The 17,940-nt window shown below is 36.9% G+C and overlaps 1 protein-coding gene across 4 annotated transcripts in view; it reads left to right on the forward strand.

Annotated features, from left to right (window-relative positions):
- LOC115304275 (coiled-coil domain-containing protein 7-like) overlaps nucleotides 1-17,940 on the forward strand; it is a 200,917-nt gene that overhangs the window by 89,158 nt on the left and 93,819 nt on the right. For all 4 annotated transcript variants that reach the window (XM_029954403.1, XM_029954405.1, XM_029954406.1 and 1 more), the window contains exons 6-8: nucleotides 1,910-2,020; nucleotides 11,841-11,951; nucleotides 13,597-13,701. In XM_029954403.1, coding sequence (XP_029810263.1) covers nucleotides 1,910-2,020; nucleotides 11,841-11,951; nucleotides 13,597-13,701 — 327 coding nt within the window. The remainder of the gene's footprint in view (nucleotides 1-1,909; nucleotides 2,021-11,840; nucleotides 11,952-13,596; nucleotides 13,702-17,940) is intronic.

The raw sequence follows: 17,940 nt of genomic DNA on the forward strand, positions 1-17,940 counted from the left end.
GTAGATGTTTATAATTGTTAGCTCTTCCTGATGGAGAGACCCTGTAATTATTATATAATGTCCTTCTTCATCTTTTGGTAGTGCCTTTACTTTAAAGTCCAGTTTGTCTGATATAAGTATGGCTACTCTGGCTTTCTTTTGAATTTCAGTCGCATGATAGATATTTCTCCATCCCCTTACTCTCAATCTGAAGGTGTCTTCAGGTCTAAAACGAGTCTCTTGTAGACAGCAAATAGATGGATCTTTTTACATCCATTCTTCTACCCTATGTTGTTTGACTGGAGCATTTAGTCCACTTACATTCAGTGTTATTATTGAAAAATATGATTCATTGTGTTCTCTGTAGGGTTCATGCTTGTAGTGGTATCTCTGGTACTTTGTATTCCTCACAACATTTCCCTCATAGAGTCCCTCTTAGGATTTCTTGTAGGGCTGGTTTGGTGGTGATGAATTCTCTCAATTTTTATTTGGGAAAACCTTTATCTCTCCTTCTATTTTGATTGACAGGCTTGCTGGAAAAGGATTTTTGGCTGCATATTTTTCCTGTTCATCACATTGAAGATTTTCTGTCATTCCTTTCTGGCCTGCCAAGGTTCCTTAGATAGGTCTGTAACCACTCTGATAGGTTTCCCTTTGTATGTTAGGTCCATTTTATCCCTAGCTGCTTTCAGAATTCTCTCTTTATATTTTGCCAGTTTCACTATGATATGTCGTGATGAAGGCCAATTCAAGTTACGTCTGAAGGGAGTTCTTTGTGCCTCTTGAATTTGAATGTCTATTTCCTTCCCCAGATTGGGGACATTCTTGGCTATAATTTGATCAAGCACCCCTTCTGGACCTTTTTCTCTTTCTTCTCCAGGAATTCGTATGATATGGATATTGTTCCATTTGATTATGTCAATCAGTTCTCGAATTCTCCTTTCATGCTCCTGGATCAATTTATCTCCCTTTATCTTGGCTTCCCTTTTTCTATAATTGTTTCTTTTATTTCACTTATTCTCTTCTCTGCCTCTTCAATTCGTGCAGTGGCAGCCTCCATTTTATTATGCACCTAATTTATAGCCTTTTTAAATTTATCACAGCTATTTTGAAGGTCCCTAGTCTTTGTATCAATAGCTTCTCTGATGTCTTCCATGCTTTTTTCAAGCCCAGTGATTAATTTTATGACTATTGTTCTAAATTCTAGCTCTGTTATGTTGCTTATATCTGTTTTGAGCAATTCTGTACCTGTGACTTCTTCCTGGAATTTCTTTAGAAGAGAGTTCTTCTGTCTCATCTTTTTGGCTAGCTTTCTGTCTTTTGTCAGTTTTAAAATCTTGTTATGCACTCTGCACCTGTTGGTATTGCTATTATTAAAGGAAGCTCATTGACTGTCTAGGCCCAGATCGTTCAGGAAGTGTTCTTTTAATGGTATCTCTTGGTTTCTCTTCTTGTGCCTTTGGTTATTTTATTTCCTTACTCAGTGATATTTGGGACTATCCACAATGTGTACTTTGGCTTGTTTCAGAGGTAGCCCTATGAGACTATCTTCTTAGTGGACTCTCTCTTTTCCTCCCAGACCCTTGCAGATCAGAGTATTATAGATTAAATCCTTCTTAGATTGATAGATGCAGGCAGACAAAACCTACAGAGCTACCTACTTCTCCACCATCTTGACTCCTCTATCCAGCAATCCCATACATTTCTTATCCTTTCTTTTATTAATGTGGTGTATCATGTTGATTGATTTGTGAATATTGAACCAGTTCTATAGCACAGTTTTCATGTCAGATCTAACATTATGGTAATTTACTTATAACTTTATAAAAATGAGAAATAATGGTGATGCACGCTTGTTATAAATTTAAAATCTAGGGAATTCACAATATATCTCTTTCTTATTTAGTTGACTAAATGTTTCTTTATGTAGTTCAGGATGAGGTACCAGAAGAAAATCACTTGCCTGAGCATCAAGACTCAATGTCAGAATCAGAAATTGAAGTGGAGAAACAAAGAAATCATAAAGAAGAAAGACTTAATAGTAAGTGTAATATTATAAATAATCTTATTTGAAATCAAACTCGTTACATGGGGCACCTGGATGGCTCAGTGATTAATCAGCTAACTCTTGGTATTTAGCTTGAATCATGATACCAAAGTCATTATGTCAAGCCTTGCACTGGGCTCTGCACTGACCATGGAGCTTACTTTTCTCTCACTCTCCCTTTGCCCCTCTTCTGCTTGTGCTCTCTCTCTCTCCAAATAAAAATTAAAAATAAATGAACTCATTAGAAAATCTTTTTATTTTGGTTCATTAATTTATTTTTGAACATATATTTTATAAAAATGTTACATTTTGGCTAAAATATGAATACTCATAAGATAGCTAGAGTAAAAAGTGAGAATATTGATATCCTTTGGTTGGAATTTCTGGTCTTAAGATCATTTTATAACCACAAGACAAGCAGCCATAATTTACCAGGGTCCCAAAACAGGTGAATAATTATTTCTCCAAAGTAGTGTGCCTTTTCACCAACTCCAGGTAATTGTCAGTACAAAAGCCCAATGGATGTCTCTGACCTATAGCAGTGGCCTTTTGCCATAGGGTCCAATTGTCATAAGATATATCTGAGATCTATAATTCAAATATAATATAGAGATCAAAAGAGCATAGGGGGAGGGAAACCCAGGAGTTCTGTTGGAGGACCTTTAGGGCATCCTCTTATTGTATTCTCACCAAAATAAGTAACATTTTTGGTACTCTTAAAGATGGTATTATCAAGAACCATACACAGGGAAAATGATAATAGTCAAGAGTTCCACTACTTGTTGAACCTTTTTTTATTTATTAGAGTTTGTGAGCCAAAACTTGGTACCATCTTTTCCTTAGGAATGAGGTCATGTCCTTTAGAAATCATGTCCAGGATTTCACTTTTCTGTACTAATGGCCTTGTCAAGAGCTACAAGTAGGTCAACAGGGCATCTAGTCCTTGTTGGATGGTGTCCTTGTCTGGGCCCATTCAACCAAAAACTACTCCTCCCTCTTAGAGCACATGGATGGCTCAATGTGTTAACCTTCGACTTTGACTCAAGTCATGATCTCATGGTTTGTGAGTTTGAGCCCCACGTCAGGATCGTGCTGAGAGCTTGGGGCCTAGAGCGTACTTTGGATTCTGTGTCTTCTCTCTTTTGTGCTTGTGTGTGGGCGCTCTCTCTCTCTCTCTCTCTCTCTCTCTCTCTCTCTCTCTCTCTCTCTCTCTTTCAAAAGTAAATAAATAAGGTTGCCTGGGTTGTTCAGTCTGTTAAGTGTCCAACTTTGGCTCAGGTCACGATCTTACAGTTTGTGAATTTGAGCCCTGCATTGGGCTCTGCACTAACAGCCAGAGCCTGGAGCCTGCTTCAGAGTCTGTGTCTTCCTCTCTCGATGCCCCCCGCCCCCACTCACTCTCTCTTGTTCACTCTCTCTCTCTCTGAAAAAAAAAAACATTAAAAACATTAAAATAAATAAATAAAGTTTTAAAAAAGACTAGTTCTCCCTCTGGCCCTCTGGAGCAGGACATTTAGAAGTCATGAACTATTCATTGGTTACAGATATTGGAGCAATTTGGTAGTCATGTGAAGAACATTATTAGTATATTGCAACTCATTTCATATAAAGTTAAATTGCCCCTGATCGTTTGCATGAAGCAGAATACAGCAGAGACCATTGGAGATGTCAGTTGCTGTCTGTTCTTTCAGTTTGGAAAAGACGTATGACAGTTATAATCCCAATACCAGGGCTATAATATAGTATTGACCTGCCAAAATTAATTTTCTATGCACCCAAGGCCATGTGAAAGGACAACTTAGTTATTAAAATTAGGAATAGTATTATGGAGAATTTTTGCTTCATTAGGCTCAGGAATGAGAGTATTTCTTTTTCTTCCCAGAAGTTTATTTTCAGAGACACAGGTGCTAGGTGATACTTAGTTCAGAGGTTTGCAGTCTTCTACATGCCCCATTCAAATGGTCCTAAATATAGTAGTTCCTATTAGAGCATGGGGCTAAATGTGAATGGGCTTGCACATAGAAAATACTTTTGTAGTATTATAAATTTAGTAGTGGGGGCTATAAAAATACAGTTTTATGGTAGACTGAGAGGATATATTCACAGTAGTGTTTGACCAAGGTCACGTTGGTGATAGCCTCAGATGAAAAATCAGAGAATATTATCTCTTTCCCCCAGTTCCTAGTTTCATGTTATAGAGATCATGGTCATCTACACATGGCCCTAGAAATGAACTTTCTCCCAGCCCCTCTTTTGAATTCTGACCTTAGCATACATCCTCAGATCACCACTGGTGACATAAGATTCTTGACCCAACACTTCCCGAGTTTTTTTTTTTTTTGAAAGCTAGGAGGTCTGAGTAAAAGTGATACATGTTCTTTGATTCTTCTCAATATCACTTGAAGAAGCAAAAGGGAAGAGCACTTGTATTAATAAAGGGTCATCACAATTTGGACTTTAGTGGTGATTTGCATTGGAACCCATGGCCTACTACCTGGTCTAGAAATCTTCAGTGAAGAGTTCATTGGTGTTTTCCTTGAGACCCCATTATTGAGTAACTAGACCTAGGGATTTCCTTAGGAAAACCCCTCATCAGATAGTGCAGGGTACCCAATTTCCATTTTTAGGTCTCTCTGTTCACTGGCTCAACAGTAATATCTTGTTGGTAGCCACTTTTTCCATGCTTGAAAACCTGTCCATTAAGATCTGGATTGTGCCATAAACCAATTGACATTGCAGTATAAGGAAGTTTACTTGGGATTGGTAACCAGTGAAGATGGCCTGGACCAAACTAGAAATTGCAATCTGGTTGAAAATCATATCATTACTGTCCTCACTCCATCTGCTACCCTAGATACTACCATGGAACCTCATGAAGCCATTAGAGTCTCTGTAAGGAATGATTCAAATATATTTTTCAGTGACAAGGAATTAATAATGGGTAGGTCAAAATAGTACCCAGGTAAGGAAAGAGAATGGTGTCAGATATTCCTGTCTTTCATCCTCCCTTTCCTTTAGCTTTTTGGGCAATGTGGGCACTGTTGTAAAGGCTCTCTGAAAAAAGGGATCTACAATATCAAGCCCTACAGTGTACCCCTCTTCCTCATGAAGTTTAACAAGATTTAACTTCTTCTTCATGAATGCAAACTACCCCAATCTCAAGATCTCTTTAAGTTTCTGGGCAAATTAATCCTTAGCACTCTACATTCTTTTTTGTTAAAATATGGGTCTTTGTAATTCGGTTGTCCATTATATCTGGGGGCATGCTGGAGCTAACAGTAGTCACTGAATGTAACTCAGCATGCAGTGTCTCTGACTTTTTTGAACCATATGTAGCCACAGAACTTCTCTAGTTTTTTCAGAGCCTATCTGCTGTGTCTCATTTGAATCATTGGGCATCTTAGTAGGTGAATCAGAGGCTAAAAAAAACAAAAACAAAAACAAAAACAAAAGCAGTTTTTCCCCTACAGAACTTAAAAGCTTATACAGTAGTACTCCAGAGAGCCCCATGGTATCTTCTCGTATTTTCCATGACACATTTGCCTGACTGGGATAGTGCCCCGTGGCTCTCTTGCAAATAGTCCAGTGGTACCCTTCCCCTTATCATGTCCTTCAGACTCATAGGACCTCCTGAAGTGTTCTTCCAGGAAGGTATTGTGCTTCACTGACCACGAATTCATTGTGGTAATTTGATGGACAGAGATGCAGTTTTTGACCTGACCTATTAAGATAACAAGCCAAAACTACAGTAGCAATTAACCTTTATTTGCTTACTACCACAGTATAGGCTATAGTCTAGACAAGGGAGAGCTCCAGCTCCACTAACATTCTATTTTACCCCAGGAAAGAGCACCAGACAAGGGTTAAATACATCAGTGCATACTAAGGTAGGGGATGGTCTCACAGCTGAAGAAACCCCAAACTAATGGCCCCTACCATTTTATGGGTTCTGGTGCTGGGGTAGCTGGAGCTCTGAACAATATCAACAGATTTACTCATTTGCTCAATCTTGTAATAATTTTCAAATGGTCTCAGGATTACTTAGCACATACCAATGGAAAAATAAGCCAACCAAAAATATTTCATGATTTGTTTGTAGTCCACTTTCCCTTCCATATCTTAAATCTCATGTCCAAGAATAATTATGTTAAATATTATATTCATAAATTACTCCTTTTATTTTTCCTTCAGCTGTTTAATTTGACTAACTTTGCTTTCAGTTTCCATTCCACCTTCTTTTTTTAAATTTTTAAATAATTTATTTATTTTTGAGACAGAAAGAGCATGAGTGGAGGAGAGGCAGAGAGAGATAGACAGAGTGAGAGAGAGAGAGAGAGGAATCTGAAGCAGACTCCAGGCTCTGAGCTGTCAACACAGAGCCCGACATGGGGCTCAAACCCCTGAACCGTGAGATCATGACCTGAGCCGAATTCGGATGCTCAACTGACTGAGCCACCCAGGCGCCCCTCCATTCCATCTTCTTGCCTTATTGATTTAATTTCATGTTGAAGTGTGCAGAACATTAAACCTACTTCAAAAGTTAAAAATATATGAAAGGTATGCCTAAAGGAATGCCATTTCTTTCTCAGTCATCCCCTCCCATTTTGTAGGTAACCAATTACATTGTTTTCAGACATATTTACTATGTTTCCTTCTCCCATACCCAAAGTTTTCCCCTTTTCAGTTTTTTAAATATAACATTATTCCTATTAACCCATTCAAGTCAGTATAGAGATCTGTTTCTTTCATATTACAGCTGTATGTACATTTGGTTGTACCACATAATTTACCATTATTTATACATTAGTTAGAGTGTAGTGTATACCTTAGTTTAACCAATCTGCTTATAAATTTGTGTGGATGTAAAAATTTGCAATTTGCAAGTGTACATATTCATTTTCTTTTAGTTATATGAATATGCATTAACTTAAAGTATAAAAAACCCAAGAAAACTAGAGACTGTATATAGTATAATATTATATTTTAAAACATTATAATAGAGATGTTAGTAATACAGCTTCAACACACACCCATTAAAAGTTTTCTCACAATTATCATGTCACATCTGGTCTTATAGTAATTTGCTTATAATGTTATTAAAATGAGAAACTTTTGCTGTATATTTGTTATAAATTTGAAATCTAGAGATTTTACAGTAGATCTATTTTTTCTATTAAGAGATTAAATTAATTTCTTTATGTAGCTAGTGATGATGTACCAGACAAAAGTCTTATGCTTAAGCATCAAGGTTCAGTGTCAAAACTTCAAATGAAAATACAGAAACACCTTTGTTTAAATAATTATATATTCTAATAATTATGAAAGTATAATAATTATAGATAACTTTAAATAAAAAATGTTTATCTATTTTTGAGAGAGCACTGGCTGGGGAGGGTCAGAGTGAGGAGAGAGTATCTGAAGCAGGCTCTTCACTGACAGCAGCAAGCCCAAAGTGGGTCCTGAACCCACAAACTGCAAGATCATGACCCAAGCTGAAGTTAGATGCTCAACTGACTGAGCTACCCAGATGCCCCTATAGCTTTACATTTTTAAAATTAATCTCATCAGATATTTTTTTCTTTGCTTCATTAATATGTATTTTAACATTTACAGAAAATTTACACTTTGACCTAAAATGTGAATATCATAAAACAAAAACCGTTTAATATTTGTTTGGAATGTCTAGTCATAATGTGATTTCATGTCATGCTTTTAAGCTCAATGTCCACTAAAGCCCAATAATTAATTAGTCGATAGTATCTCAAAGTGTGTTTACTTTCAATCAACTAGCTTTTGGATATTTGGTCCAAAAGCTCAATGGGCACCTCTGACATGTTTCAACTGGCAAACAGAGGCTGCTGAGACCTAACACTTAGAAAGAACAATGAGCTAGAAGGAGTAAGGAGAAGGATGGCCTATGTGGCCAACTGAAGAATCTTAAGGGCATGTTATTGTTTTTATGTTCCACTGAGTATATAGGTCTTTTTGGTAACCTAATTGTTGGGTGTCACCATCAAGATAGCCGTGTAGTGAATGTGTGACCACCGTTAGCTGAAGAGTCCCACAAATCACTAGATATCTTTTGTATTTCTTGGAGCTAAGAGCCTGAGCATGAGACTAAAACTTGGCAGCTGCTTCCTCTGGAGTAAGATGCACTGTCCCTTCCCTGTTTATTCCCAGAAATTTTACATGGGTCATAGGTCCTTCTGCCTTGTTTGTAGTAATGACCCAGGCATGTTTCTCCATGTGGTCAACATGACGTGCAGCCCTTGCTGGATTATGCCCCTGCCTGGGACAACTAGGAAGATATCATCAATATAGTGGAAGCGTAATGCTCCATCTAAGAATAGGATTTTTTCCAGCTCATGGTCTTGTGGAATGACCTTAAAAGTGAATTGCAACCCATGACACATAAGACAAACTGATCCTGACAATCTGTATGAATAGGGATGATAAAAAGGACGTTTGCAATAAGTAATACCTCATACCTATTTCCTTCAGCTTGGGCATTAACCTCCATGGCAGTCATAATGTCAGGTAGTGCCAGTGCCAAAGGCTGTATTACACAGTTGAGCCACCAATAATTGATTATTTTCAGACACACAAGGCCTTTTGCAAAAGCCAGATGGTGAACCTTCCTTATGCACAACAATAAGAGCACTTATTTCTTTTTATCCCTAAGACAGTTGATACTGTTTCTGAGAGACAAAAACATTAGATTCTGGTAGTCTGGTAAGTTTACAGTCTTCTGTATGCTTCATTAAAATGATCCTAACTGGAGCAATTCCCTTCAGGGTTTAGTGTGAATGTATTCAGGGATGCACATAAACAATATAATACATGTATAACAATAATCCATTCAGGGGTGGGCACCATCACAATGGTGACATGTAGTACCCCCAAAGGATCCACCCCCATAGTCAAGGCTGGGTGAGGGTCTTGGTGGTGGTAGCTTCAGACAGAAAGCCAGTGAGTATTGTCAACTTTCCCCTCATTTTTTATGCCAAGGATTCTGGGAGTTACAGACACCTACTTGTACACCACTGTCCAAAAGCCCCAAGAAATGTAATTCTCCCCCATGTCTACTTTGAACCTTGACTTTGGCATATGGCCTCCATATCTCACTGTGGACAAAAGGACATTGTCATTTCATAGTCTTCTTTTTTAAGCCAAAAAGTTTGGGTAAAAATTGATAGGGCTCTTTGATTCATTTTATAATTCACTGGGAGAAGGACACTTGTATTAGCAGAGGGACTGTCACTGGGCAGTCTCCAGGGAGGCTGCTTTTTGTCTCCTATTAGACCACTTGACCAAGAGTTTCTCATTGGAGAGTCCATTTATCTTTTCTTTTGACTCCCATTGTTTAGTAACCAGACCCAGAGATCTCTGGGAAAGTTCTTACCCAAATCTTCTAGGAGTATGTGCCTGATTATCCATTTCTATGTGACTCTATCTGATGGTCTCTCCTTGTTATTTTGGCAGTAGTTTCTTTTTTCCTGTCAAAGAATTTGTCATTAATATCTGGATTATGTCACTGACTAATTTACCTGACCTTATAAGGAGGTTTAATTGAGCTTGATAACTGGCAGAGGTGGCATTAATGAACCTAGAGTCTTGTTAACACTCTTATCATCCACTACTATTACTCTCACTGTAGAATTAAGGGACCACCAGTAGTTTGCAGAACTGCTAGTGCCTCTGCAGGCATGATCCAAATGTGTATCTTAGTCACAGGGAACCCATCATGAATAGAACAAAGCTGTCAGAGTCCAAACAGCTCCTAGCTGAGGAAGAACAACAACTTGAGTCAGCCTCCTTTATCAAGTTTTCTGTGGTAAGACTATTCTGAAGGAGGATACTATAGTGGTGAACCCACAAAAATACCACTGTCCCTCCCTAAATTTAAGAAGATTACCTTCTTGGGGAACCTGGGTGGCTCAGTCAATTAAGCATCTGACTCTTGATTTGGCTCAGGTCATGATCTCATGGTTTGTGAATTTGAGCTTTGTATCAAGCTTTGCACTGACAGCACAGAACCTGCTTGGGATTATCTGTCTCCCTCTCTCTCTCTGCCCCTCCCCTGCTTATGTTTTCTCTCTCTCTCTCTCTCTCTCTCTCTCTCTCTCTCTCTCTCTCTCTCTCTCTTTCTCTCTCTCTCTCAAAATAATTAAAAATAAATTAAAACTTTTAAAGTATGTGACAATTTTTAGTCCTATCATCAAAAGACAATAGTATTAGCCAAGGAATTGACTCCCTAGATTTCCCAGAGTTCCTCTGTTGAATATCTTTTGGCCATGGAGTCTGGGGCTGAAGAAAAGCACAACTGTTACCTCTCAAACATAAAAATTTTCTATAACCAAACTACTAGTACTCTCCAAGAATGCCCCATAGCATTTCTGAGATAGCACTTCTTGAGATTCATTGATATGGCTGGCAAAGTACATTGTTGGAACCCTCAGACTCTGGAAAATAATCAGCTGGTACTCTCCAAGAAACCTCACATACTTCTCTAACATTTCCCAAAAATGTCCTGAAAGATCTTCATGCTATTTACTTTTCCAGTAAGACATTGTGCTTAATTGAGCCATTCTGCTTGTCACCATTTGTCACCAAGAGAGAGCTGCCAGGTATGAAGTCACTTAAGATAACAAGATAAGGGGCGCCTGGGTGGCTCAGTCGGTTAAGCCTCTGACTTCGGCTCAGGTCAGATCTCAGGTTCGTGGGTTTGAGCCCCACATCAGGCTCTGTGCTGACAGCTAGCTCAGAGCCTGGAACCTGCTTCAGATTCTGTGTCTCCTTCTCTCTCTGCCCCTCCCCCCCCATGCTCTGTCTCTCTCTGTATCAAAAATAAATAAAACATTAAAAAAATAAATTATAACAAGATAAAATGAAAGTAAAAATGAAGACTTTATTCACTTATTATAAAATATAAACAGGAGTATAAACATAAAAGGACATTGGCTTCTCTAGTGTGTCATCCAACATTTCATTTCCCCATGAAATGATATCAACCAAGGGTAGGATGTATTAGCTTATATATACACAGTTATTTGTATGACATTATATTTCCTACATACCATATATACTATATATTTATACACATACATACATATACACCATAATGTATCATAATTGGTACTATATGATTTTTTCCAGTTTAATGAGAAATAATTGACATACATCATTCTATAAGTTTAAGGTATACAGCATAATGGTTTGATTTGAATATATTGTGGAAGGTATATACATCGGTTTATTCAACAGATCTCCTATTTGAACACAGATTGTTCTGAATATTTTGCAATTACAAATAAGGCTATATTGACTAATATATATTTTCATTGGTTGGTGTCTGAATATGTATTAACCTAAAGTAGAAATAACCTAAGAAAATTAGAGTCTAATATAAACATAGTTAGCGCCTGAAATATTTATAAAATAAAGAAACATCCTCAATACACATCCATTTAAAATGTTCTCAGAGGGGCACCTGGGCTAAGTATCCGACTTTGGTTCAGGTCATGATCTCATGGTTCATTGGTTTGAGCCCCATGTCGGGCTCTGTGCTGACAGCTCAGAGCTTGGAGCCTACTTTGGATTCTGTGTCTCCCTCTCTCTCTGACCCTCCCTTACTCATACACTGTTTCTCTCTGTCTTGATAATAAATAAACATAAAAAATGTTCTCAGAATTTTCATATTGGATCTAGTTTTATGATTCTTTATGACTTTTAAAAAAATGGGAGAAAATGTTACTGAATTTGAAATCTAGAGATTTTACAGTAGGTATATTTTCTTATTTCTCTCTTTATATAGCTCTCAAGGAAGTGCCAGATGAAAATCTTAAGCTGGAACATAAAGACTCAGTGTCAAAAACCCAAGTACAATTAGAAACACAAAAAAATTCCATGGAGGAAAGAATCAGTGGTATGTATAATAATTACAGGTAACTTTATATAGTTTTAAAAATGTTTTAATTTTTATTTACTTTTGAGAGAGAGAGGCAGAGTGCAAGTGGGGAAGGAGTAGAGAGACGGGGAGACACAGAATCCGAGGCACATTTCAGGCTCTAGGCTGTCAGCACAGAGCCTGATGAGGAGCTTGATGTGGGGCTCAAACTCACAAACCTCAAGATCCTGACCTAAGTTTAACCAAGTGAGCCTCCCAGGTGCCCCTATGTTGTTTTAAATTAAATGCATTATAACTTTATTTGGTTTGTGAATATGCATTTGAGCATGTATTTTATAGAAACTTTAAACTTAGAATGCCTAAAGTGTGTCTACTCTAACATAACTAGAGAACAAAAGGAAATATATTAATATATTTTGGTTGGACTTTCTTATCAGAAGATTATTACATGACCAAAGTCATGTTCTCAGTTTTCACCAAATCAATAATTGTCTCATAAAGGATATGCACTTTTTTGCAGATTGCAGACCCAAAGCCCAAGGGGGTGCCTGTAACCTATGTGACTTCTTCCATAGGTTCCAGCAGGCAAAATTAGATGAAATATAAAATGGAAATCAAAGGTGTCCAGAACATGAGAAGCTAAGATTGTCAGTTGAAGGATCTCCAAGACCTTCTGACAAGAAGGTCACTAAACTCCATACACGAAAAATGAATAATCCAGTGAAGAAATGTGCAGAAGACATGAATAGACACTTCTCCAAAGAGGATATCCAGATGGCAAACAGGCACATGAAACGATGCTCAGCATCACTCATTATCAGGGAAATACAAATCAAAACCACACTGAGATACCACCTCACGCTGGTCAGAGTCGCTAAAATGAACAAATCAAGAGAATATAGATGCTGCCGAGGGTGTGGAGAAACAGGCATCCTCCTACAATGTTGGTGGGAATGTAAACTGGTGCAGCCACTCTGGAAAACAGTGTGGAGGCCCCTCAAAAAACTATCGATAGAACTCCCCTATGACCCAGCAATAGCACTGCTAGGGATTTATCTAAGTGATAGAGAAGTGCTGATGCATAGGAACACATGCACCCCAATCTTCATAGCAGCACTTTCTATAATAGCCAAATCATGGAACGAGCCTAAATATCCATCATTTGATGAATGGATCAAGAAGATGTGGTATATATATACAATGGAGTACTACATGGAAATGAGGAAGAATGAAATATGACCATTTGTAGGAAAGTGGATAGACCTCGAGGGTGTCATGCTAAGCAAAATAAGTCAGGCAGAGAAGGATAGATACCATATGTTTGCACTCAGAGGTCTAACAGGAGAGACCTGGCAGGGGACCATGGGGAGAGGAAGGGGGAAAGAGAGCTGGGGAGACTAAGGGACACTGATCATGGGAGACTATTGAATACTGAAAACGAACCATGGACTGAAAGGGGAGGGGGAGAGAGGGAGAGGGGTGATAGTCATGGTGGGGGGCACGTGTGGGGAGAAGCACTGGGTGTTATATAGAAACCAATTTGATAATAAAATATTAAAAAACTATATGGTAAAATATTTCTAATTAATTTTATGTGCTATAATTTTACTGTAAACAAAATTTTAGGTTTAAATCAACTAATATGACAATCTTATTATTTCAGTGAAAAATGAAGTAGTCTCAGAACTTCCAGATACAGCAGATCTTCCACCAGTTAATCCATCAATTAGTGATCTAATACTTCAATTCGATTTAAACAAAGTCATAGGTAAGTAGAGATTTATGATGCTTGAGCAAGTAAAACACAATCTATGAGTTAAAGTATTTCAGGTCTAGTTATGTTGTTAAAATAAAATAAGAAATTCAAATGTAGGGCAGACGTAGAGCAAGAAAAATGGAGCTTTCACTAGATAGGCAATATGGCTGCGTTTTGATCTACTTATCATAAAGTTGAGACTTTTATTTTTTGAGGTTGAGTCTTTCCACTTATTTATAGTCCTGTATTTATTATTTATTTATTTATTTATTTATTTTTAATTTACATCACGTTAGTTAGCATATAGTACAACAACGATTTTGGGAGTAGATTCCTTAATGCCTGTTACCCATTTAGCCCATCCTCCCCCACAATCCCTCCAGCAACCCTCTGTTCTCTATATTTAAGAGTCTCTTATGTTTTGTCCCTCTCCCTGTTTTTCTATTATTTTTGCTTCCCTTATGTTTGTCAGTTTTGTATCTTAAATTCATCATATAAGTGAAGTCATGTGATATTTGTCTTTCTCTGACTCACTAATTTCACTAACATGATGCCCTCTAACTCCATCCACGTGCAAATGGCAAGATTTCATTGTTTTTGATTGCTGAGTAATACTCCATTGTATATATATATACACCACATCTTCTTTATCCATTCATCCATCAATGGACATTTGGATTCTTTCCATACTTTGACTATTGTCAATAGACCTGCAATAAATATCTGGGTGCATGTGCCCCTTTGAATTAGCATTTTTGTATAAAATAAAAATCCCAAAAGAGATCACAGGCACTAATATATGTGAAGCTGTTGTAGCAACTTTTTTTCTTGATGTGTCTCCTGAGACAAGGGAAACAAAAGCAAAAATGAACTATTGGGACCTCACCAAGATAAAAGGCTTCTGCACAGTGAAGGAAACAATCAGCAAAACTAAAAGGCTATCAATGGAATGAGAGAAGATATTTGCAAATGACATATCAGATAAAGGGTCAGTATCCAAAATCTATAAAGAATTTATCAAACCCAACACCCAAAACAACAAATAATCCGGTGAAGGAATGGGGAAAAGACATAAATAGACACTTTTCCCAAGAAGGCATTCAGATGGATAACATACAGAAGGAAAAATGTTCAACACCGATCATCGTCAGAGATATACAAATCAAAATCATGATGAGATACCACCTCACGCCTGTCAGAATGGCTAAAACTAACAATACAGGAAACAACAGAAGTTGGCAAGGATGTGGAGAAAGGGGAACATTCCTTACACTGTTGGTGGCAATGTAAACTGGTGCAGCCACTTTGGAAAACAGTACTTAGATTCCTCAAAAAGTGAAAAATAGAACTACTCTGTGACCTAGGGATTGCATTACTAGGTATTTATCCAAAGGGTACAAAAATACTGATTTGAAGGGAAACATGTACCCAATGTTTATAGCAGCATTATTAATAATAACCAAACTATGGAAGACCTCAAATGTCTATTGACAGATAAATGGATAAAGAAGATGTGATGTGTGTGTGTGTGTGTATGTGTGTGCACGCATGTGTGTACTTTGTGTGGATGAATCTAGAATGTATTCTGCTAAGTAAAATAAGTCAGAAAAAGCCAAATACCAAATTATTTCATTCATATGTTGACTTTAAGAAACAAATAGATGAAAAAATGGGAAGGAGGAGGAAAAAAGAGAGAAACAAACCATAAGAGACTGTTAACAATAGAGAACAAACTGAAGGTTGATTGAGAGAGGTATGGGGGATGGGCTAAATGGGTGATGGGTATTAAGGAATGCAGGTGCTATGATGAGCACTGGGACTTATTTGTAAGTGATGAATCACTAAATTCTCCTTGAAATAAATATTTGAAAATAAAAGAAATTGCAATGGCAATTTTTACAAAAATGTTTAAAAACTACACTAAAATATTCATAGACCACAAAAGACTGCAAATAGCTAAAGGAATCTCGAGCATGACAGGCAAGGCTAGAGACATCACATAGTATGATTTCAAACTATATCACAAAGATATGGTAATCAGGACAATATATTGTTGACATAAAAATGATTTTATGGAACAGAATACAGAACACAGAAATAAACCCATTTACAAATGGTCAACTGATTTTTGACAAAAATGCCAAAAACATACAATGGGAAAATGATAATTTTTTCAGTAGTTTTGGGAAAACTGGGTATTTTTATGCAAAAGAATGATCACCTATTTACATAATACACAAAATCAAATCAAATGGATTAAGGACTTAAATCCTAAAACCATAATACTCATAGAGGAAAACACAGGGGGACATCTCCCTGATGTTACTCTAAGCAATAATTTTTTTTGGGGGGATTTAACATCAAAAGCACAAGCACAAAAGAAGAAAAGTAGGAGTACATTTAACTAAAACACTTTTGTATAGCAAAAGAAACAATCACAAAATGAAGAGGCAATCTACAGAACAGGAGAAAATGTTTATCAACTACATATCTGATAAGAGTTTAATATCCGAAATATATAACTTCTACAACTCAATAGTAAAATCAACAATAATTCACTTACAATCACAATAATTTAAGTATCTGAACAGATATTTTCCCAAGGAAGACATACAGATGCCCAACAGACACATGAAAATATGCTCAATATCATTAATCATCAGGGAAATGCAAATCAAAACCACAATGAAATATCAGCTCACACTTTTTGGAATGGCTATTTATCAGAAGACATGGGATAACAACTATTGGTGAGAATGTGAAAAAAATATAACTCTTGTACACTGTTGATTATAATATAAATTTGGGCAGCCATTATGGAAAATAATATAAAGGTTGTTAAAAAAATTAAAAAATAGAACTACCATATGGTCTAGCAGTCACATACCTGGGTTTATATCTGAAGTAAATAAAATTATTATCTCAAAGGAACATTTGTACACCGATATTTATAGTGGCATTATTTACATTAGCCAAGATGGAAATAACCTAAGTGTCCACCATCCATTGATGACTGAAGGATGAATAGATAATGAATAATGAATATATATGTAGATATCTATATGTGTGTGTATTTCTATACCTATATATACACACATGTATGTATATACATATATATCTATATCTAGCATATGCAGAGAGAGATATATAATTTCCCCATAAAAATGAAGGAAATACTACCTTTTGCAAACATATGGATAAACCTGGAGAGTGATTGTTCAAAGGGTTCAAACTTTTACTTATTAGGTAAATAAATTCTGAGGATTTAATGTACATGTGGTGATTACATCTAATAATACTGTATTGCTTATGTGATATTTGCTAAGAATGTAAATACAAATACTCTCACTAAAACGGAAGGGAGGGAGGGAGGTAATGAGGGATGGAGGGAGAGGAGGAAAGGAAGGAAGGAAGAAAGAAAGAAAGAAAGGAAGGAAGGAAGGAAGGAAGGAAGGCAGGCAGGAAGGAAGAGAAAGAAAGAAAGAAAGAAAGAAAGAAAGAAAGAAAGAAAGAAAGAAAGAAAGAAAGAAAGAAAGAAAGAAGAAAGAAGAAAAAGGAAGAAGAAATAGGGGGGTGGACGGAGGGAGGAAGGAAGGAAGAAAAAGTCACTATGTGAGGTCATGGATGTGTTAACGACTTGGGATCCATTATACAGTGTATACAAATATCAGATCATTATGCTGTACACTTTAAATAATTATAATTTTATTTGTTAATTACACTTCAAGTAAGTGGAGAAAAATGTATACATCATAAAGGCATGGAGAAAAATATGTAAAAGTAGCTATGTTAGTATCAGAAAAAGCAGACTAAAAAAAGAAGAGGGGCACCTGGGTGGCTCAGTTGGTTGAGCGTCCAACTTTGGCTCAGGTCATGATCTCACTCACAGGTTCAAGCTCCGCATAGGGCTTTGTGCTGGCAGCCCAGAGCCTGGAGCCTGCTTCAGATTCTGTGTTGTCTCCCTCTCTCTCTGCCCCTCCCCTGCTCATGCTATGTGTGTGTGTCTCTCTCTCTCTAAAAATAAATGAACGTTAAAATTTTTTTGAAATAAAGAAAGAAAGAAAAAAGAAAAAGCAGACTTCAAGGCAAGAAAAATTACCAGGGATAAATAGAAGTATTAAGTAATAATAAAGAACCAATTCTCTAAGAATATATAATATTCCTTAATGTGTGTATTCCTTAATGTGTATGTGTCAAAATACATAGAGAAAACTGATAGAATTATAAGGAGAATTAATACATCCATTTTCA

This window comes from Suricata suricatta, chromosome 10 (genome assembly GCF_006229205.1).
Source record: "Suricata suricatta isolate VVHF042 chromosome 10, meerkat_22Aug2017_6uvM2_HiC, whole genome shotgun sequence".
NCBI lineage: Eukaryota > Metazoa > Chordata > Mammalia > Carnivora > Herpestidae > Suricata > Suricata suricatta.